Source organism: Furipterus horrens, unplaced genomic scaffold, assembly GCF_987537825.1.
Source record: "Furipterus horrens unplaced genomic scaffold, mFurHor1.1.pri manual_scaffold_11, whole genome shotgun sequence".
NCBI lineage: Eukaryota > Metazoa > Chordata > Mammalia > Chiroptera > Furipteridae > Furipterus > Furipterus horrens.
The window spans coordinates 20568883-20589824 of record NW_028327181.1 but is presented as its reverse complement, the minus strand read 5'-3'; the positions used below and the strand labels follow the sequence as shown (position 1 = coordinate 20589824).

Here is a 20942-nt window from a genome sequence, read left to right as displayed (position 1 = left end):
TACCTGTCGTCTCAGTTTCCCACTCAACACCCGGGGCGCCCTCCCACCAGTCGTTCTCCAGTTCGTGGGACCGGGCACAAGACCCAGTGACCCTCGGGCCAGGGTTTAGGGCGTCCCCAATAACATGGTGCGAGCCCTCTCCTCGCCGTCCACAGTTGAAGACGGTCCCTGCGTCCCCACGCGGGCGTTTGCGGCAGCCCTGGGCTGCGGAGAATGACGGGGGCGGGCGTGGCTATACCCCCCTGTGGCCCCCTGCGCCAGGCTCCCCTCCGAAGGTGCTGCCGATCCTCCTGCCAGGCGGCCAGGCCCGGTCAGCGGTGGCCGTAACCCATTCCCTGACCCGCTCCTCCGCGCGGCTCCCGCGGCCCAGCACCCTCTGTCGTCCCGCGCTCCCCGCCCTGGGAAAGCGGTCATTCGGGCTGCTGATCAGGCCCTCCGGCGCCTTCCCTGCCGGTCTCCCACACTGCGGAGCCGCAATGGCCCGGGGAAAACTCCGTTCCCCTCTTCCTCCTTCAGGAAGGCCGCCCGGTTAGGCTCGGAGCCGGTTCGTTGGGCCACAGCTGGCCATTTACGGTGTGGGAGTGTGGGCGGCCCCTGGACGCCGGGGAACCCCCGAATCTCCCTCCCTCCCGCCCTGCTCTCACCCACCCCGCGGAGGGAGTTGTGGTGATCTCCTACCTCAGGACCCTTCGAATGCCCTGCCCTAGGCCGTCCTGAGCTCCCACCGGCGACCCGACCCCACCCTGCGTGCTGACCAGGTCAAGGCCCAGAGATCCCGGAGCACTAGGAGGGTCACCCATGCGGGCGCCCCGCCCGGGAGGACAGCGACCTCTCCGCCCCTGCGAATGCCCCGCCCCCTGTCCCTGTCCGTCCCCACCCCGTCAACCAGCGCACGGGCACACACGCACACAAACACTCTGGCTGCCCTCGGTGTCAGTGGCTCGGCTCCCGAGTCTGCTCCAGCTTCGGCTGTCGCTCGGCCTCGGTACCTGTGGGTCACTGTGTCCCAGAGCCAGCGCCCCTGACCATCGGGGCCAAGAGAAGTCATGGTGTCCCTGTCCGGGTCCCCTGCGACCAGTCTAATGCAGGTTTTGTTCCTGGGGCTGAGTATCTCAGGTAAGTTAAACCCAGAACCAGGAGGGGACTTGAGGTGGGAGATGGGGTGACTCCGACCCTGGGGGAGCTGGTTGGAGCCGACACCCGCCTCTGACTCTCACCCTCCCCCCACACACACTCCCTCCTCTCCCGACCCAGGGCATCACTTCTGGTGCTGACTTCCCCCGCTGTGTGGAGGCAGCTCCCACTTCGGGTTCGGGGGTGTGTGGTGGGGAAGAGGGTAAGGGCATCGCCAGGGGAGACCTCTGCCGTGAGTTCAGAACCATCCCTCACCCCCACTCTCCACCACCACCTAGCAGAGCCGGATGAACTGAGCATCTGGATGAGACATTGGCTAAAGAGCTTAAGGACTTAACTCCAGCTCCTCTCCTGCTCCCACCCCACACACAGGAGCCCCGGGGGAATTCCCTGATCCCGGGCTTGATACCTGCACTTCATTCACTTCGGCGCCCCAGCCCGGATCCGCACTCTGGCCCCCGCCTCCTGCTTCCTGCCCTGGGAATCAAGGGAGGTGCCCCAAAAGCACGACCGTGAGGTCATTTGGGATACAGGAAATGGGGGAGGGGTTTGAAAGCCTAGAGGAGCAGAATTGTGACACCCCCCACCCAGAGGTCCGCCACCCTCCTTGGTTCCCAGAGCCAAAGGGACCTAGGAAATAGAGAGGAGGGCCTCAGAGAGCCCTAGAGGAAGGCCACCTCCTTGGAGCAAGTGCTTAAGGCTGTTGAAAGCTTCCAGGAGCTCCAGGTGGCCCAACTAGGGAGAAAAGGACCCAGCAGGAACTAAGCCGGTTCCACTGCTACCTCCCAGACTTTCTTGCCATTCCTCCTCAAGGCTCCCCAGCGAGGGTGAAGGGTGGGTTAAGAGAGGTCAGCTGGAATCCGTTTCTCTCAGGTTGGAGGTCGCCAGGGCAAGTAAGGCTAGGAACAATGGAGGGTGAAGTCCAGCCGTGCTGGGGACCGAGGTGGGGACCATCTAACTCCCCCGTATCCTCTTTAGCCTGGTCCCTACGGCAAGGATGTTGGGGCAGGAAGTATTAGGCCCCCAGGCAAAATGGGGCTCGGGAGCAGCTCACCAGTCACCAAAGCCTGGACAGCTTTCTGCCCCTTTAGGCTCAGTGGGTCTGCGTGGGGGTGCCCCAACTTCTCAGCGCCCCCAGCTTCAACCTCAGCGTCTCTTTCCCTTCTGCATTCTGCCTTCAACTCCCACATCCCCCTCCCAGCTGGGGGTCTCCGAAGCAAGGGAGAAAAATGCAAGTTGGCTGCCTGCACATCTCCCGCCCCTCTCCTGTAACCCTCCCCCACACCTTATTAAACTCTGAGCTTCGGTTTTCGTAGTGATGGCCAAGGCTCAACGTCCCTACCTGGTGGCAGCGGAATTGCTGAGCTCCCCCAGCTATGCGAGGGTTAAATGGTCCTGGGACCAGGGTCTGGGCCTGGCACTCGCTCTGCCCACTTGGGCTCTCTGCAAGGCCCTTGAATCTGCGCTCCGCGGCCCAGCTCTGCTGCCCCTGGGGCGTGAGAAGCCCGAGGGGGGAGTTTCTCAGAGAAGGAGGGAGACTAAAAATAGTAGCCCTGGGGAGCAGGCCCATTTTTGTTCTCCTCTGGCCCTTGCTCTGGAGAGTGGGCCAGGGGGTCCCTTTCTTGGGCTGCTCACATCTCCTTCACCCAAACCCAACCACTCCCTCTTCTAATGGCACAGTGGACCCTGGGAGCGAAAAGGGACCAAGAGTGGGGGACTTCTGCTCCAGCAGACACCCAGGACCGAAGGCAAAAGCCTCGGGCCTCTTCAGTTCCTGGTTTCTGGCCGGTTGTGGGGGGAGGTTAGACAGGGAGCATTTGTCCAGAAGTGTGTCATTACGAACCGGCTGAAGGTGGGGGTGGGGTGTTGTCCCTGGGGGCATCAGGCTTCTTGAAGCAGTGGTGGTTTCTGCCTGTAGAGCCTCCGGCCTAGTGCCTGCCACACACACACACACACACACACACACACACACACACACACTCAGCCGTCATTGTCTTCTAGCTTATCTCTGGACACAAGTTTCCTGCCCTGCCCGCAGGGACCCGTCGGGAAATGAGAAGGGGGGTGCTTCGAAGGCTAAGGAATAGGTGTGGGAACTCTGTAAAGACGCTCAGCTCAGCGGGAAGCCGGGGGCAGGGTGGCCCGCATCCTGGCCTGAGAGGCCTTCAACTGGACTCCTGGAGGGCGGAGGGCCCGGCCAGTCTGCAGTCCCTACCATGGCCACCTGGTCACCACGCAGAGGTGGCAGTGCAGAGTGACAATGCCTTAGGGCAGCTGGCATCCTTAGCCCCAGTGGGATAGGAACCTGAGGGCACTCCCCAAAGTAGCCGAGGATTTGGCTGCCCCGTTGCCTTTCCAAAGGGCAAAAAGTGAGTGTTCCTGGACACCAAGGTGCAACATTGATTGCAGTCCCTTCCCCCTAAGCAGCACACTAGTTGACCTAGATGCGGACACACGCAGCCACAACCTCATACTTGGTTGTTGGGGACCTTCATTCACGATTCCCTGTGACCTCAAAGGACCCACCCAGATCATGGGGACCCCCTGAGGGCCTGTGGGAACCTTCTGCGTCCCAAATCCTCTTTATAGGGAGGACTAAGAGGGGGCGGCGGGGGCAGGGAGGAAGCTCTGCAGTCACTGGGCCACTTCAGTCTGCTCCCGGGAGTTCATCAGGAGTCTCAGTAACCAGTGGCCTCCCAACCCTTCCACCCCTCTGGTAGAGAATGCTTCCATCCTTACCAGCTTGTCACTCTTCCACCCCCACTCCTGCCCCGGGGAAACTAGGGGAGCAAGTGAGCTACCCAGAATATAGATCCAAAGTACTACTAAACCGGCCCTTCCTCTTGGATGTCTTCCCCTCCTCACTAGAAGTCTGCCCCCTCTTTTTGGTGCCCTGAAATCTGCGCTCTGGATACAAATTGATGGCACATAAGTGTGTCCCCCTCCCTGCTACAAACCCAAAGGCTGAGGTGTCAGAGAATGAGTGCTGATGACATTGAATGCAGGCACTAGGTTCAGGTCTCCCAGCGGGCTGCAAGCCTTCGAGGGTGGGACCTCCTGAAGCCGTCCCCCTCCATGTCGGGGGGGACTTCCTGACCTTCTCCTCCGCCCTTCGCTGTCCTCCCCAGCACCCGCCGCCTGCGCCCAGGTTGAGCTGCACGTGCCTGAGGGCCTCTCCAGTCTCCACGCTGTGGAGGGAAAGGAAGTGGTGCTCCCAGCCTGGTACACCTTTAACGGGGAGATGGCTTCGGCCAAGGCCAAGCCGTGGGAGGAGCTCACCTTGATGTGGTTCTTGGAACAGAAAGGGAAAGACCCCCAACAGGTAATAGAACAACTTTTATTTTAAAGAAAAGAAAAAAAGTCAGAGACAGATGCACCCAGAGGCCAAGGACACTAATTTTCAGGATCCCACAGGCTCCTTCCAAAGCCCTGGCAAGTGTCTTCATGAGGTCATTTGATAAATAAGGTGCATGAAAGCACCTTAGGTGGCAGGGTAGATCCAGGTTTCCTAAGGCCTGAAATACCTAGTTCAGTGTGGGCGGGGGACACCTTCAAGATAAGATAAAAAATGATCTCTTTAAATCTTGGATACACCCCTGCAATTAAGTTGCTTTCATATATAACCCCTATTTACATGATCCCTCCCCCATTTTACCACCTTTCCGAACACCCCAAGTGGGAGATGAAGAGACAATATACAGGGGACCAAGAACCGTTACAGCGAACAGGACCTGGGGTGGAGCGGTCAGAGGGTGGAGGGAGACGGGGTGAATGGGGAGCTAGTGCAGGCTGGAGGAGACAGGTGCAGGTGAGGGACACAGGGGTCTGTCTGTGGGGGAGGGACTGGCTGAGCCTGTGGGTACAGCTGCAGGCGTGTCACAATGAGGAGGTGTTATGCCCACACCAGGTGCTGTCGCTCATCGGTGGGGTCACATCAAAGGAACCTCGAGTATCCCTGGTCTACTCCATGCCCTCGCGGAACGTGTCCCTGCGGCTGCAGGACCTTCAGGAGAAAGACTCCGGCTCCTACCTCTGTTCTGTGACCGTGCAGGACCGGCAAGGCAGTAACAGGAGCCACGGCAGCAAAACTTTAGAACTCGACGTGTGGGGTAAGTGAGGAGCACACACTTCCAGTGCCTCCCCTCCTCCCAAATGGCTGAGGGTACAGGTTGGAGGAGGGGCGCACATGCTGGCAGAAGGGTGTATGTAAAGTTGGAGGGTGCGGGGGTGGGGGGTGCAGGGGGGCGGGGTGTCTGTTGGTCTCTTGGGTGTGACTTTTTAACCTGTCTCCCCTCCCCCAGTTCCTCCAGCTCCTCCATCCTGCCATCTCCTGGGTGTGCCCCGTGTGGGGACCAACGTGACCCTGCGCTGCCAGTCCCCAAGGAGTAAGCCTGTGGCCCGATACCAGTGGATGCGACCGCCCCCATCTTCCCAGGTTTTCTATCCACCGGTTTTAGGTGAGAGACTTCTGGAGACACGTGAGACCGTGGCTGGGGCGGGGGAAAGAGGAGAGGGGCCAGGGGACTGGGGGGAAACGGGAAGGCGGTGAGCAAAAGCCCTGGGGAGGAGGAGGGTGGGCAGGGGGCTGGAGAAAGGGGGCCCACCAGCTGCAAGCTGGTGCTGGGTGCTCTCACGTGCTGGATCGCTGCGGTACCAAAGAGGCCCTATGGCCTAGTGTTTCAGGAGCCAGATTGCCTGTGTTCATATGGAATAGAGTATCGCACAGTTCAGTATAGTCATTGTGTTAATTAACTAAGGTAGTATTTGTAAGGCATTTAGAACAGTGCAGAGCACAAAGTGAGGCTGTATAAGTATATGTGGGGCAGTGGCCTTAATTTTGGGAGATTTATGCTAAAGTATTTAGCTTTAAATGTCTCAGAAAAACGAGAAAGGAAAGGAAATAAGTAAAGCAAAATGTTAGCAATTATTGAATCTAGGTAGTAGGATTTTCATTTTATTTTTTCTTTCTACTTTTCATTTGTCCATTTTATGATCAATTTAAAAAATTTTTACATAGCGCTTACCTCAAAGGTTTTGAAACTTTTCTAAGTTAGCGCACGTAAAGAACTTAGTCTCTGGTGTGCCATAAGCCGTTGAACTGTTATGATTCTTATTTCATACAGTTCTTTCAACAACATCCAAAAGATCATATCACACTGCTTTAGAGATGACGACATTGGGACCCAGGGATAGCACGTCACTTGCTTAAAGTCACATGGCCTCCTGTGGAACCCAGGCCTTCTCATTCCTAGCCTAATAGCACTCTGCCATTTAGAAATAAAAGTAGGATCTGTGTTTGGGTTTTCCTGGGCATCCTTTCTTCTTTAGCCTCCTTTCAGAATCAGTTGGGGACACTGAGCTGGGGAGATGGGGCAGGATATGGAGCTAGCAGTTCTGCAACGGGGAACAGACCCCGGTGTGCTTACCATCACACCTTTTCCATCCACCCGGAACAGAGAGCCAAAGAGCATATTACAGAGGAGGGGCAGGATTTTCTCTCTCTCTCTCTCTCTTTTTAATGGGAAAGAGGCCCCTGGCCTGATAGCTGAATTATGTCCACAGATGCCATCAGTGGGTCCTTAAGACTCAAAAACCTTTCTGCATCTATGTCTGGAGTCTACACCTGCAGGGCTTTTAATGATGCGGGTGGTGCCCAATGCAATGTGACCCTGAAGGTAATCACAGGTCAGTCAGTGAAGGGTAAGTGGGGTTAAGGAGAAGACTGGTCAGCAGTCGGTTGGGCTGGGCTTGCGAGAGTGGGGAGGAGACCTGGCTGCTGAGGCCTCTCATTGTAACAGGGCAAGGGACTTGTCCTGGTCAAATGGTTGTACAAATGTTTGATCAGTGACCATTTTCTGCTTGACAGCCACCTCTTCTTAACAGGGAAAAAGAGGAAACTGTGTGTGGTGGCAGTGGGGTAGTTGGATTGGAGAAGGGTGGGGAACGGCTGGATGTCACCCTCTGACAGCAAGGATTTTCCAGGGCCTGGGGCTGCGGTGATTGCTGGAGCTGTGGTGGGCTCCCTGGTTGGACTGGGGATGCTGGCTGGACTGGTCCTCTTGTACCAACGCCAGGGTAAGGCCCAAGAGGAGCCGGCCAATGATATCAAGTAAGTACCCCTGGTCTCTGCCCAGATGGAACTCTCCTTGCTGCCCTTGGAGAGGCTGGGAATGCAGACAGCTCTCATCTAACAGAAGGTTGGGCAGTGGCTGCCACCTTATTCCTGTGGGTAGATTTTGCGGGAGAGGAGAGTCAAAGTAGGGGCAGGGGAGAGTAAGACAGGGCATGCAGAAGTTCTCACTTTCGGTCTCTGACCTCATTACTTCTTTGATGACTAGGGAAGATGCCTTCGCTCCTCGGACCCTGCCCTGGCCCAAGGGCTCAGACACGATCTCCAAGAATGGGACCCTTTCCTCTGTCACCTCATCACCAGCCTTCAGACCACCACCCCAAGGCCCCCGCAGGCCTGCTGCAGGGATCCCCACCCCCAGCCCTGGTCAGGTCTCTTCCTCTGCTCTGGGCCGCAAGGGTGCTGTCCCTGTGATGGTGCCTGCCCAGACCCAGGCAGGGTCTCTGGTGTGACGGCCCAGTTGTTTGCCGGCAGAGCCACGAGTTTTCCCTCCTTCCCGCAGGAATCACTGTAGAGACTGCCCGAGTACCTAGCCCTGAGGCCTAAGTCTAGGAGGGTGGCTACCTTCTAGATCTCCAGTCCTCAGCCTCCACCTTTCTTTACTCTGGAAAGACTGGGTCTCAGTTAAGACTCCAACTCCCAGGAGGTAGGAGAAGAGGAAACGGATTTGGGATTAGGAGGAGTCTAAACGGCCTCCCGGGGCCTCCCTACCTCCCTAACACTGCAGAGGATTGCTGCTGAGATTGACTCCCCTCCTCCGGAGCCTGGTGGGGACTGCCAATCAACAAGTCTTCTGCCCCCCTGATCTCTATCCCACCCACATCTAACCCATCCTTCCCTCCTACGCCAGCTCCCCGCTTCCATGTAACCTCTCCTGATGACTTGGTTTGGGTTTTGTAGGGAAGATACTGGTCAAAAGAACTTGAAATGCATGTTTTTGAAATGTGTTTTTGTTTTTATTTTACAAATTTCAATAAAGATGCATTGTATTTGTATGGAAAGTGAGAGTCACCTTTTCAAAGTTGGAATTCCCAGAAGTTGAGGATGATGCAAAGAGGATCCCTGCCCAGGCGCGTACCCAGGACGGCTTCCCCACACACCCCCTCCACCTCCTGACTGGCTCAGGATAGCTTTTCTAGAGCCTTTAAAAGGGTCATTTGCTGTCGGGTGGCCTGAGAGGGGAACAAAGAGCTGGAGGCTGGGAGGACGGAACCGCTCTGAGCAGCAAAGGAAGGAAACGGGCGCACTTTCTGCCAGCGCCTGAGTGCTCAGAGCTGGTGTGTGTGTGCACTTGATCTCTTGCTTCCTCTTCAAGGGTGGAGAAGTGGCACCTGACCGGGGCTCCCCTCTGCCAGACCACCTAACCCTTCACAAAACACACCTCCGCCAAGCCTCAGCCTCTCTGCCCATAAAAGGGGTGGCTACGGGAGCGGGGAGGCGGCTGCAGTTTCCATGGAGACTCCTACCTCAGCCCGCGCTGATTAAAGTGCCAGAGAAGGGATCTCAGGGAGACCGGCAGGGGCTTGGAAGGAACCAGAATCTCCGAAGGGCTCAGAAAGGCTCTTCCGTGTTGGGCCCCAAAGTGGTGATGTCATTCGGCAGCTCACAGGTCGTCAGGCTGCTGACCTCGGCCACCAGGGCTCCCTTTTCCGCACAGAGCTGCGGCGCTGACCGCTTCCCTTCAGGTGCCCAGCCCCAACCCAGTCCTTTCCCCAGGGCCTGACAGCTTCAGAAACTGCGGGGAGGGTGAGGACCGAAAGGGTTCCGCACCTGGGCCTGGCCGAGGGAGAGGCGTTTCCTTACTCGAAGGCACCGGCCTCTCCCCTTGTTTGCGCTGATAGAGCCCGGCTCAACCCCTGCCCAGCCGCAGGAGGCTGCCCTGTGGGCGCCGCCTTCCCCTTCCTGGACCCGACTCCCGACCACAGACGGCAGGACAAGGCCATGGCCCGGCTGCCGGGCCCTTTGCTGTGCGGGGCGCTGCTGGGTTTGGTCTGCCTGACTGGTGAGGAGGGGGCCGGGGCGCGAGCCCGGGGAGAGGCGGCCGGGGCCGGCAGGGCGAGGACAGGGCGCGCAAGCCCGCCAGCGAGTTGGGCCTTGCCGGGAGGGAGGGCTGAAACACCGCAGAACCATTGTTTCCGTCTCCCCGACAAACACACCCTCATACCTGGCCAGTCTCGTCCTTTCACCCACGAAACTCGGCCGACATGTGTGCTCCTCCCTCCCGGAACTTCAGGTTTGGGAGAAGGGAGGGGTAGGCGCAGACCCCGGCCTCTTTGCCGAAGACTGGTGGGCCCGGCTCCGGACCGCCGAGATTTGGAGCCGGGCCCCCGGCCCCCGGCCCCCGACCCCACCCCCTCAGCCCCTGGCCGGCCGTCTGAGCGCCCCTCCCTGTACACCCCTAGCCCCAGGCCCGGCGGTGGAGGTGCATGTGCCCGCGGAACCCCTGAGCACGCCCGTGGGCAAGACCGCCGAGCTGACCTGCAGCTACAGCACGTCCGTGACTGACAGCTTCGCCCTGGAGTGGAGCTTCGTGCCGCCTGGGAAGCCCATCTCTGCGTCCCTTCCCGTGAGCCGAGAGTGGGGGGCCTCTGGCCTGTGGCCGGTAGACTGGGAGAGGCAGGAACAGGGGGTCCACCCGGAGTGAGGGCAGGAAGGTGTGTTGGGAGACCAGTATGCTTGAATGAAAAAATAAGTGGACTCGCCCTGGACCGTGTGGCTCATTTGGTTAGAGCGTGGTCCCCAGCACGGAAAGGTGGCCTGCTGGATTCCGGTCAGGGCACATACCTAGGCTGCAGGTTCGATCCTGGGTCAGGGTGTGTACAGGAGGCAGCCCATTGATGTTTCTTTCTCACATCTCTCCTCTCGCTCTCCCCCTCTCTCACTCCCCGCCTCTCCCTCCCCCTCTCTAAAAATTAACGAACATGTCCTCAAATGAGAATTAAAAAAAAACAAAGTGAACTCTTTTTAAGTCTTCTGAGGACCTCAATATACGTAACCCCAGATCACATAATACGGCAGAGTTCCCCTATTCTGCTCCCCTGTGTTAGTGTGGTCCCAGGTTCAGTTAATAAACGCTGTTAATTGATGCTCAGCTGTGGCGATTGTCCGATAAAATGCTGCCCCTTCAGAAATATTTGTGCTTTTTCCCCCAAATTGAGAGCCATTCCCCAAACTGAGAGCCACACATAGCTGAAAGCAATGAACATAGTTCATTTGGCACTTGGGAAGGGCTGACATTTGGGGAGATAGACCTTCGTGGTTCTGCTGCAGAGTATCAGCCTCTATGGCTGGTGTAAGGGAACAGCCTTTTGAGAAAGGACTGTAGTGTTGATGCCAGGTGGGAAAGGAGCGCATGTGTGTCTTCTGCTTCGCCCTAGATCCTGTACTTCACCAATGGACATCTGTATCCAACCGGCTCTAAGGCAAAGCGGGCCAGCCTGCTTCAGAACCCCCCCACAGGAGGAGTGGCCACCCTGAAACTGATGGATGTGCGCCCCTCAGATACTGGAACCTACCTCTGCCATGTGAACAACCCGCCTGATTTCTTCACCAATGGGTTGGGGCTAATCAACCTTACTGTGCTGGGTAAGGCAGGCTGGGGACCCACATACCCTGAAAGATTGCACTGGCCCTGATAAATCCCCCATGTCCTGATGTCCAGCCCAAGCACACAACTGCACTGGGCACCCCAAGGAAAGCACCTCCTTCCTAAAGCCTTCTAATCCAGCTAGTCATACACCTGCTCCACCTGCCGCAAAGAGTGCCTCTCCCTCAGTCCCCAGTAACAAAGGTCCCACAGATAGGGTCTGAGTCATGCCCCCGACAGCCCCATCTTTGGGGGAACTTCCCATTTGTATCTCTGAGTCTGTGCCTCCCAGGTCAGTGGCAGGGAAGGGGGAGATTATTAAAGAAACAAAGGCCCCTACCCCACAAAGCACCAATTTTGTGTTCTGAGCCTCCTTCTCACCCAAAACTAGAGCCTGCTCAGAGTGGAGCAAGCAGAAGAAACTACTAAAGAGGCTCAGGATGTTTCGATTGAAAAAAGACCCAGGAGGTGGTGCATGGCAGCTGCATTTGGAAATCTGATGGGCTGTCCTGTGGGGGACATAGTTTTCATTTCTCTCTGTGGACCCAGAGGGTGGGAATTGGACCAATGGATGGATATTACTTGAACATAGATTTGGGCTCAGTACGAGAAGATTTTTCTAACAATTAGAATTTCCAATAGTGCAGCTCATTTCCGCGGGTGGTGCAGTGGTATGTGAACAGAAGGGGACCACGATTTGGTAGGAGTATCGGAGCAGGAAGTCTAGCACTCCGTGGGGTTAGATCACTGAGATTCTTCCTGTCATCTTTTTTTGCAGTGCCCCCCAGTAGCCCCTTGTGCAGTCAGACAGGTCAAGTCTCTGTGGGGGGCTCTGCTGCACTGAGGTGCAGCTCTTCTGAAGGAGCCCCCAGGCCAGTGTACAGCTGGGTCCGCCTTGGATCTTCTCCTACACCTTCTCCTGGCAGCATGGTGCAAGGTAAGGGCCAGGGCATCAGGGAAGAGGGGATTCGGGCAAATCTGGTCTCCAAACTCCACACTCCCACCCCTGCAGGTGGGAGACAAATGCTATACCTTCTCCCTGCATCTTTCTTGATTCCTGTGTTGGTCTCTCCTGTGTGTCTTCTCGCACAGTCCAAGACTGCGTGATCCTGGAAGCCTTTCTCAAGCTAAATAGACTCCCAGTATGCTGGGCGAGAGTGGAAGGCCAGGGCATTCTGTGACTCTCACTTGTCTGTTTTGGAGGGGTTTCTTTTAGATTTCTTAAGGGTCATCAATCATTTCCAAACTTCCTAGAAGGGAAACTGAGTCAGAGTAGCATGAACTGTCTTGGATCACTTAGCCAGTTTCTCGGCCTCTTCATGCTGGCTCCAGTGCCCTGTGTCTCCTCCTAACCCCAGCCCCAGCAAACCCTTGATCAATCCAGAGAACCCCCAGGTCACCTCCTGGCATGTGCTCTGCCTTCTAAGGGAAGATAAGCAGCTTAGAAAAGCACTTGGTCAACTTAAAGCCATCCCAGAGGATACAGTTTCTAGCGATGAAGGCTCCCCTCACCCCCAACCAGGAATCTGATATCATCCAGTAAACACCCCACCGCAATTTCCATCGCCAGTTTCTGAACCCTCCATGCAGTCTCCCTGTCCCCTGAAAAGGCAGCTGTGTAGGGTGGAAAGAGCGCAGATGTGCAGTTGCTTTGGGACTTCCGGTCTGGGTCACTCCAGACAATTACTTTCCTTCTTTGAGCCAGTTTTCCCACTGATAAAATGAGGTTAGTCCCTTCCTGACAGGATGGTTATAAGGATGAAATGCAAAATGCCTTCATAGCAGTAGGTGCTCACTGTGAGTGCAATGAGTGCTGGAACTCTTCCTCTCTGCCCTCCAGATGAGGTGTCTGGTCAGCTCCTCCTCACCAACCTCTCCGTGGCCTCCTCGGGCACCTACCGTTGTGTGGCCACCAATCAGATGGGCAGTGCATCCTGTGAACTGAGCTTCTCTGTGACTGGTAGGGCTGCTGGGCACTGGCCAGGCTGGCAGACCTGGGTTGCAGGAAATGGTCTGAGGAGGGGCCAAAGAGGGTCTGCAGCTCTGAGGATTCTGTGTGTCCTCAGACCCTTCCAAAGGCCGAGTGGCTGGGGCTGTGATCGGGGTGCTCCTGTGCCTGCTGTTCCTGTCTGTCGCTGTGTTCTGCCTGATAAGATTCCAGAAAGAGAGGAGGAGGAGGCCTAAGGAGACATACCGGGGCAGTGACCTTCGGTGAGGTGAAGGGTGGAGGGATGGCGTGGAGAGGGAGGAAGGGGTTTGGATGAAGGGTAGATGATGTCCACCCTCCAACTCTGACATTTTTGGGGTGTTTGAGGGTAAGGAGTGCTGCTCAGCCCTGGCACTTGGTGGTGGCGGTGGCAGGATAGTCCGTGTGTTTGAGTGTGTGAGCAGGGTGTATAGGTGGGGGGGTTGGCTCCTAAGCTGCCACCACCCTCCTCATGTTTAAAAGAATTTTTGCTTTTCAGTTTTTAAGGCCTTTTCATATATATCAACAGGATGTGGGTGCCAGGAGTTAGATTAGCCCTGGCCACTCAGCTGAGTGGAATTTGGTGTGGGGCACACGGAGAGGAAAGATACAAGCTGCCGCTGTCACCTGCCCCGCTGTCCATTGTGGGGTCCACAATAGGGACCAGAGCAGTATTTCTCTAAGTGTGGCCCTCCCGTTTACCTGGACAGCAATCACCAGGAGCTTGTTAACATTCAGATTCAGGCCGACCAACCCCTGCAGAAGTAGAATGGGGGGGGTGTCGCTGTGTGTGTGTTGGAGGATGGTAGGGACTGGAATCTTCGTTTCAACCAAAGTTCCAGAGGTGGTGCAGTGATTCTCAGGGGAAAGTAAGTGTGAAAGTCCCTGGTTTGGGAGGGGGCTGCGTGCCCTCTGAGGAATGCCTCCAGTCCTCACTACGAACGTGTTTACATCTATCAGGGAGGATGCCATCGCTCCTGGGATTCGTGAACAAACTTCTGAGAGCGCAGATTCTAGCAGCGGGCTCCTGGAGAAGCCCCTCGCTGCCAGCACTGTGAAGGCCACTGGGTCCAAGCTCTCTATGGTGGTCTGATTTCCCTCCCCGTCGCTGAGGGGGGAGTACCAGCAATTAAAGCTGCTAGGTACCATGTCGTCTCCCTCTTCTTTCCGTTGATACCGCAAATTCCCCTACACAGCTCAAAGGGGATTTCTAGCAGGGGAAGGAGTGGGCTTCAAGCCCCACATGTGACACTGTAGGCGTGAAGTTCGGTTGGCTTCAGAGGGTAGGTTTAAGTGAGGTCCCTCGCCCTTTCCTGCCTCCCACCTCCAATTTTTAGTTTGGTCAAAGGAGACTTGCTCAAGTTTTGAGCAGTGGCCGTGTGCACCCAAGCACCCTCCCCTCTGGCACCCTTGGAACACTTGGACATTCCTGTTTATTGTTCACATTCCAACCCAGCACCGTCACATGCACACACACAGAGATAACCTTCGGGCCACAGCCCCGGGAGCCCGCCTGGGACGGAGCCTGCAGGGCAGGGGCGGGGCCACAACAGACTCCTCCCACCCAGCCACCCCGGCGCTCCGCGTTTGTAAAAGCAGATGAGAGCTGGTGGACCGGTGGCTCTCGGGTGCCGGGGTGCCGCAGGGCGAGGGGAGGACCGAGTTACAGGCAGGCATGGGGTGGGGTGTGAAATAGGGACTTCACTTCCCATCAGAGCAAGGGGTATCCAACACCATAAAAACTCTCCTCCCCTCCCTCCTCGCCCCAGATCCAAAGTGCGGGAGCTGGGCGAGCGTGAGAACGGCACAGAGACGAAAGGTGCCCGCATTAGCTGCGCGCCGAACGACAGGACTTTTGAAGTTGGTGTCCTCGGCAACGCAGGGGGTAGGGCGCCCTCTGCGGTGCACCTAGGGGAGCGCACGGAGGCTGCGGAGGCCAAGCTGCATGCTGCTGCGGGGAGATGGGGGCGAGAAGCAAAGAATGACGACTGTGGAGTGCGAGGTCTGGGCCTGGGGTGGAGAAGAAGAGCGAACGGGACCGTACTAGAATGGAGAACCAAATGAAAGGGCACGGATTTAGCTAGCGACTCCTCGACGGGAGCCTGCCTGGGACAGGGTCTCTGGGGACGTAGGGAGGCTCCTGAAGCTGGCAGATTGGTGGGAAGAAGAGGGTCACAAACACTGCAGGGAAGTCTCATCATTGCGAAGGGGACCGGCATCCATCTCTCTTCGGGAACTGAGGACAGAGAAGGTCTGAGTATCTGCCCTCGCTGGTACTTCCTCTCCCCCTTCCTAGACCCGGACGCCAGGGCAGGAGCACCAGGCGGCCCCAGCCTCCGGAACCCCACCCCCACCCAGAGCCGCTGAGTTGAACCAAGCCTTGGTCAGTGAGCGTGTGTGCCACAGGGCGCTAGAGCCCCCGGCCATGCTCATTAGCCAAACGGGGTGACTGTATATCTGTGTTGGTCCAGGTGTGTCCCGGTCGCAGCCTCAGGGCGTCTTGAGGTATCAGGAACCCTGCAGTCATAGGGTGCATTTTCCCCAGCTGGAGGGGGTGAGGGCGGGCAGAGGGAAAGAATGGGGACCGGGTCCTTTTCTCCCTCCCACTCTGGATTCCCACCCGCCACCTCGAGGTCAGGTCATTACCTTCGAAAACGCTGAGTTCTTCGGTCCATGGGGAGAGGGAAGGAGGAGCGGGTGGAGAGAGAAGGACGTGAACTCTCGGGTCGCAGCGCCTTAAGCTCCCCCACCGCCTTGCGTCTGGGATTTCCAGTCCCCTGCCCTTAGCTTCCCAAACCCCTCTCCTCCCTCAGCCCGCCTTCTGCCTTCCTTGCTCCTTCGGAGGAGGAGCGGGACCTCTAGGAGGGTGCCAGGGCTGTAAAACGACATGCTCACCTGGCCTAGTCTCCGCTGGGGCCACTGCCGGAGCCTCCTCGGGCGCCCCCAGCTCCGCCAGGCCCTCCCGGGCCTGGACCCTTCCGGCAGCTCTCTCTGCTTTTGATCTTCTTCCGCGCCATGTGGCCCCGGAAACTCGCCTGGATTTTGGCAGCGGCAGCGTTGGCACCAGGATCGTCCAGCGGGATGTCTAGAATGTCCTCGTCTGGCTTGGAGCAGGCGCTCTCCTGGGGGCGGGGCAAGGGTACTTGTGGGGTGACTGGCGGAGACTCGGAGAGGGTTGGGTAGGTGTAGAGCCTTGGGGTTTGGTGAGGGCGGGAGTGGGAAGTGCAGAGAAAGCTGGAGAAGGGCCAAGACAGGGCGGTGCGCTGGTGTGTCTGTGTGTGCGCGCGCGCGTGTCCCTCCTGGGCAGCAGCAGGGAAAAAGGAAGGTTCAGGTTGACACAGTTGTGTTCCCCACTCAGGAAAGAGAAGTGGAACGATATCCAGAGCCAAGGGCCCATCGCCATCAAGAGAGTTGGGGGAGCTGTAGAGCTGACTGGAGGGGGCGGGCGTTGGAGGAGCAAAGTGAACAACAGCAGGCACTCCTGGATGTGGCTGCCTCTCCCCCGTCCTCAGAGGTGCCTCCAACTCCAAAGGGCCCCTTCTGAGGTCAGGATAATAATATCTACCTCTGTGGGTTGTGGGGAAGAATGAACAACACAATTTGCATCAAGTTTCTGGCACAATCTAGTTCAATAAATGGCAGATATTCTTTTAAATAATAAGTTGATGTGAAATAGTTGTTTTTGTAGGCCAAAAGTGGTCATGTAAAAACAATTTTAAATGGTTCAACCTAAAAATAATCAGGCCCACCCCCACGCCCCTGGTTTCTGTTTCTCCCACAGCCTGCCCCAGTTGAGAGTAGAAAGGGGAGGGAGCTGATTGATGCGGGCACTGATTTCAGAGGCAAGGCTCTGGCACCCAGAGGGCCTCAGCCCCTGAGCCTCTGTGTGTTCACAGAGTTAATATGGGCTGGGATGCAGATGGTTACTATACAGTCAGGAGGACATTTCTCCTCTGATCTGAGCCTCTGGCTTCTAGGAATTTGCCCTCATTTGGGGGGCCTAAGGACTTCCACTGCTTTCACTGTGTTTTGCTTCCTGGAGATGAGATGATCAAGGTCTCACCCAGTCATCCAGTTCTATTCGTTTCCCCATCCAGTTCACAGAAGTGGGATGGGTCTTAGTGGGGCTTCTGTGAACACTGCCCCCACCGGGTTCTGCCCCAGGAGCACAGACTTAAGCCCCCAGAGGTCCAAGCCCAGGTTTACAAATGCCTTCCCTCATCATGTTTCTGAAGGCTGTCTTCATTTCCTACATTTCAAAGTTCTTCAGTGTGTGTCCACAATGGGGTTAAATGCAGTTAAAAGGAGTTATTAAGAGGTCAGTGTGGCTGAGGTGGTGGAGGGCCTGCCACTCCTTTTATCTTTCCCTGGTCCAGTATTCTCTGCCTCTCCTGACATCTTATTCCCTATCTACAAACCAAAGTAATGCTTTTGGGTTCTTTGATTCTCAGAGCTCAAACCTTTCTTGGGATGTTCTCAAGGAACTGTGCAGTTTCTCCTCAAAAGAGGACAATGATCAAAGAAACCAGTCCCAGCCCACCTGTCCTCAGCTGGCAGCTGTGGAGGTTGAGCTGACATCCCCAATAGCCCTCAGGCTGACCTTCTGTCACCACTCATCCCATCTAGAACAACTGGGATAATTGCGTACCTGCCTCTTCCGTACTGCTTAGTGGGCATCGTCTCCTTCTTTGCAGGGGACATTCATTCCAAACATGCCTACCAATCACTCAGTTTGGCTTTCTGGGTGCTCAAGAGCATGGGCAGGGCAGACCAGGGCCTACAGGTAGAGACCCAACTTTCTACCCTAATTACTCCCGCAGGCACCATCTGAGACAAGCTATATTCCTTCCCGGCCTCTTGAATTCTTTGCTCTCTCACCCCTTTCCACTCACCATGCTGCCTACTTTCCCTCCCCCACAATTCTTATCATCTCAGCAATATTGCCTACCCTCCCCCACTCATGCAAAACCTTCCATCCATTTATTTTCTCTACTTTATAAAAGACTGCTAGGGATAAGGAGTTCTTCTTCAGTGGAACCCAAGAACCTCCATTAAGAGCCCGTTCCTCCCTCCACAACCAAAAATTGCTTCCTGGAGAATAACAGACAGAGGAAAAAACTGGGCTGAGCTATGTCATCACGGCTTTTCCAGGGAGTGGGACTGTAGATGATTGGCATGTTTCTTTTTTATGCTTATCTTTAGTTTCTACATTTTCTATTATGAGCAGATTACTGTTGCAATAAGAAAAAGTAGTAAATATTTAGAGGGGAGGTAAAGTATTTGAATCAGACAGAAAGCTATGTTGAATCCTGCCTCCACACTTAGAAGCTGCGCCTCCTCGGACAAATCATTGAATTTTTCTACACCTCAGTTTGCACATCTGTAAAATGGGGAAAATAATATCTACTTACAGGGCTATTGTGATGATTAAATATAAAGTGTTAGGTACATGTTAAGCACTCACAAATTGACCACTATCATTGATATTAATATGAGTTAAAATCATAATAGTAACCACAACGACTTGGTGCTAAGTTCTTTCTGCCTCTTGGTACCCAGAAATAAGAAAGTCACATCTCTTATAATCTAAGCCATCCTTTCCTTCCAAACCCCACGTTTTTTGTTTTCTTTTTTAAGGGTGGGAAACAAGCAAAGTCGTAAGTTCTGGTAGCATTAGCTGGGTTGACTGAATGGCTGAGAATGCAAGGTCTTTGCAGTAGTCTTTCTCCATATGTAGGGGTTAAAATCAATAATTTAAAAAAATTAAAAATTATGTACGTATGAGCACTGTAGTCCTCTCATACCAGAGTCTTAATAGCAACCTAGTTTGATGTTAGGCACTTGCGCATCCAGGTCTCCGTGGGCGCTGGCAAATTGCAGACATTTCCTTCCCTCGCCAGCAGGGCTCTCTTGCGGTCATCCAGTCCCCTCCGGAGCTAGAAGGCGTTGGGGGCCGGGCCAACCCCTCCCCGGAACCACATTGACTAGCCTCTTTGCTGTCCATCATCAGTACTAAGCTAACCAATATAAACTGACTATCCTACCCTGTGCCAAAGAGGGTTCGAGGGTCCACAGCATCACACTGTGCTCCGACCGCTGGCGGCCTCAGTGGGCTGGCGAATGGGGTGGGGGGGCCCGAAAGCCAGGTGAAAGGAGTAGGAAGGCAGCCGAGTCGCTGGAGCATCACTCGGCGATGGTTTCCAACGTCTCTCTAGGGGGGTTTCTCTTCCTCTAACCTGCAGCTTCCCTGTTGCAGAGCCCTGCCGAGTTCCCAGTCCAACCCAGACCACCTGGAGAAGGGGCTCCCAGCCATCCCCGTGAATGGGGAGCGCATTTTCCCAGGGCTTCCAAGTCAGGTCGGTGCCTTACACCACCCACCACCCGCCACCACCACCACATCTCAGCAGGCACATCTACTGCTCCCAGGTCTTTGCACCCACTACCCTCTCTCCCTCACCCTCCAGGGGGTTCTCAGGAGCCCATGCCCCAGACCAAGCAAGGTGCAAGTACCCCAAGCCCTCTAACTTACGGTGCAGCAGTCCATACTGGTGTTGGGGGTTCCTTGCTGGGCGGAGCTGGTGCAGGGCGGGGGTGGGTCTGTGTGGTGCGGGGTGGAGACTCCAGCGCCGGGGCAGTGGCAGTGCGCGCCGACCTGCGGGGAACCGCAGCAGAGCTCTCCAGTCCCTCTCCCGCGCTCTGCTCCGCTCACAAATGTAACCTGAGCCCTGCAGTCTAGGAACCAATCAGAAGCCTCCTATGCCATGGTGGGCGGGGAAACTGGGGGATGGCCACGCCCCCTCCGCCGGCTCCCACCCCAACCCCTCCTCCCACATATTTCCATCCTCTCCTCCTACACACTCATCCTCCCAAACCCAGTCCCTTGTTGCTGAGGCGGCAGACTGCCAGGCAGATGGAGGCCCCCGACATCCCGGGCACAAACACTAACATCTGGGCACAACACTCTCCAACCCATACATAGAAAACCGCGCACCCCTCTCCACCTCCCCCCACTTCCACAACCTAGTCAGAGTCCCGAATAGGGCTCCCGCTCTCTAGTTTCCCTCCCCCCATCAGTCCTCAAACAAAAGCCCCAAAGACGCACGGTTAAAAACTCTCCTCAATACTCTACAGCAGAATAAAGAACACGCTGTCCGTACACAACGGGGTGGTGGGCACATTAAGCACAAATGCTCAGAAGTCCACAGGTCCGTGTATGATTCTCCCAGACTCACTAAACGTGCACTTCATCATGCAGACACTACAGACACAACCTGCCAATATAACTACGCAGACCTTGTACGTACTGTGCAGGTAAATGCAGATGCTCATGTGAGCACACATGGGCAATTGCCCTAACTGAGACGTCTGCATTACATATCTATTATCTATCCTTCTATCTGCACGCCCTTCTCCAAACAGTCTTATGTGCACAACACTCATTTTGTAAGTATTCCTATATGGATACTGACTTGGAGAAAACACCCTTTCCTCCTACTTTCCATACCAGAGGTTCACTAATCTGGATCCACTGGCCACTCTCACTCTTGCTCATGGGAAGACAAATACCCTAAACCCCAGTACAAGGAAGTACCCAAAGTCATTACTCTTTGGGTCCATGACAGGGGAAGGATGTGGGCTTCATGAGAGATTGGGAAGGGGAGACATGGCAGAAGCATCTAGAAGGGGCAGCCACCACTTCTCTGGTTACCAGCCTCCCCCAACGTGTCAGGGTTCTAGAACTGGCAGTGTGGCATGTTATGTGGGTGGGGTGGATCATATCTGGGAAAACTAGAAAGTCTTTCTCGGCTGAGGTCCCACAGGAGGGAAGGAAGCAAGGACGCCTGCTACTCAGGCCTTTGCCTGAAGCAGAGCAAGGAGGGGAGCATGCTCTGGGGCTCTGGCTGAGACAAGGGATTCTGAAACAGCACTGCAGTGAGCCCACAGCCACTGGTCAGTCGTGGCACAGCTGTTCCATGCTTCCTTCCTACCTGGCCGTTTGTGCCATGGGTTTTGCTTGCCAAAGGGAAAATGAATGGAAGGCCAATTCCTGTGGTGGCCACTCCTGACAGGGACAGGGTTAGCCAGCTTGGGTTCCCAAGCTGGGCTGGATGCTGGCTGGGATTCCA

General features: G+C 55.8%; 3 protein-coding genes across 6 annotated transcripts; 2 read left to right on the top strand and 1 right to left on the bottom strand.

Annotated features, from left to right (window-relative positions):
• Positions 1–849: 849 nt before the first annotated feature.
• On the top strand, positions 850–8265 carry ESAM (endothelial cell adhesion molecule). Of its 2 annotated transcripts, none has more exons than XM_090257621.1 (7): positions 850–1116; positions 4263–4456; positions 5042–5243; positions 5436–5591; positions 6697–6834; positions 7117–7243; positions 7473–8265. In XM_090257621.1, exons 1-7 carry the CDS (start codon positions 1047–1049, stop codon positions 7714–7716), a joined length of 1131 nt encoding a protein of 376 aa, XP_090113747.1. In that variant the 5' UTR covers positions 850–1046; the 3' UTR covers positions 7717–8265. The 2 variants fall into 2 exon arrangements, with proteins under 2 accessions (XP_090113747.1, XP_090113748.1); XM_090257622.1 differs by having other exon boundaries at positions 854–1116; positions 6697–6819.
• A 492-nt stretch (positions 8266–8757) lies between these two features.
• VSIG2 (V-set and immunoglobulin domain containing 2) lies at positions 8758–13964 on the top strand. Of its 2 annotated transcripts, XM_090257624.1 has the most exons (8): positions 8911–8949; positions 9106–9266; positions 9667–9830; positions 10642–10849; positions 11629–11787; positions 12691–12810; positions 12917–13061; positions 13777–13964. In XM_090257624.1, the coding sequence occupies exons 2-8, from the start codon at positions 9206–9208 to the stop codon at positions 13907–13909; spliced, it is 990 nt and encodes a 329-aa protein (XP_090113750.1). In that variant the 5' UTR covers positions 8911–8949; positions 9106–9205; the 3' UTR covers positions 13910–13964. The 2 variants fall into 2 exon arrangements, with proteins under 2 accessions (XP_090113749.1, XP_090113750.1); XM_090257623.1 differs by lacking the exon at positions 9106–9266 and having other exon boundaries at positions 8758–8949.
• A 266-nt stretch (positions 13965–14230) lies between these two features.
• On the bottom strand, positions 14231–19531 carry NRGN (neurogranin). 2 transcript variants are annotated; one of them, XM_090292506.1, is made up of 4 exons: positions 19346–19530; positions 15712–15938; positions 15463–15480; positions 14231–15052 (listed from the first exon to the last, which is right to left on the bottom strand). In XM_090292506.1, the coding sequence occupies exons 1-2, from the start codon at positions 19358–19360 to the stop codon at positions 15717–15719; spliced, it is 237 nt and encodes a 78-aa protein (XP_090148632.1). In that variant the 5' UTR covers positions 19361–19530; the 3' UTR covers positions 14231–15052; positions 15463–15480; positions 15712–15716. The 2 variants fall into 2 exon arrangements, with proteins under 2 accessions (XP_090148632.1, XP_090148633.1); XM_090292507.1 differs by lacking the exon at positions 15463–15480 and having other exon boundaries at positions 19346–19531.
• Between the last annotated feature and the right edge of the window lie 1411 nt (positions 19532–20942).

Excerpts from the sequence above, each read along its gene's own strand:
- ESAM (XM_090257621.1), top strand. The coding sequence starts at position 1,047 with ATGGTGTCCCTGTCCGGGTCCCCTGCGACCAGTCTAATGCAGGTTTTG. Across the intron at positions 4,457-5,041 it reads AAGGGAAAGACCCCCAACAG|GTGCTGTCGCTCATCGGTGG; the intron begins GTAATAGAACAA and ends TGCCCACACCAG. Across the intron at positions 6,835-7,116 it reads CACAGGTCAGTCAGTGAAGG|GGCCTGGGGCTGCGGTGATT; the intron begins GTAAGTGGGGTT and ends AGGATTTTCCAG.
- VSIG2 (XM_090257623.1), top strand. The coding sequence starts at position 8,853 with ATGTCATTCGGCAGCTCACAGGTCGTCAGGCTGCTGACCTCGGCCACC. Across the intron at positions 8,950-9,666 it reads CGCTGACCGCTTCCCTTCAG|CCCCAGGCCCGGCGGTGGAG; the intron begins GTGCCCAGCCCC and ends GTACACCCCTAG. Across the intron at positions 11,788-12,690 it reads TCCTGGCAGCATGGTGCAAG|ATGAGGTGTCTGGTCAGCTC; the intron begins GTAAGGGCCAGG and ends TCTGCCCTCCAG.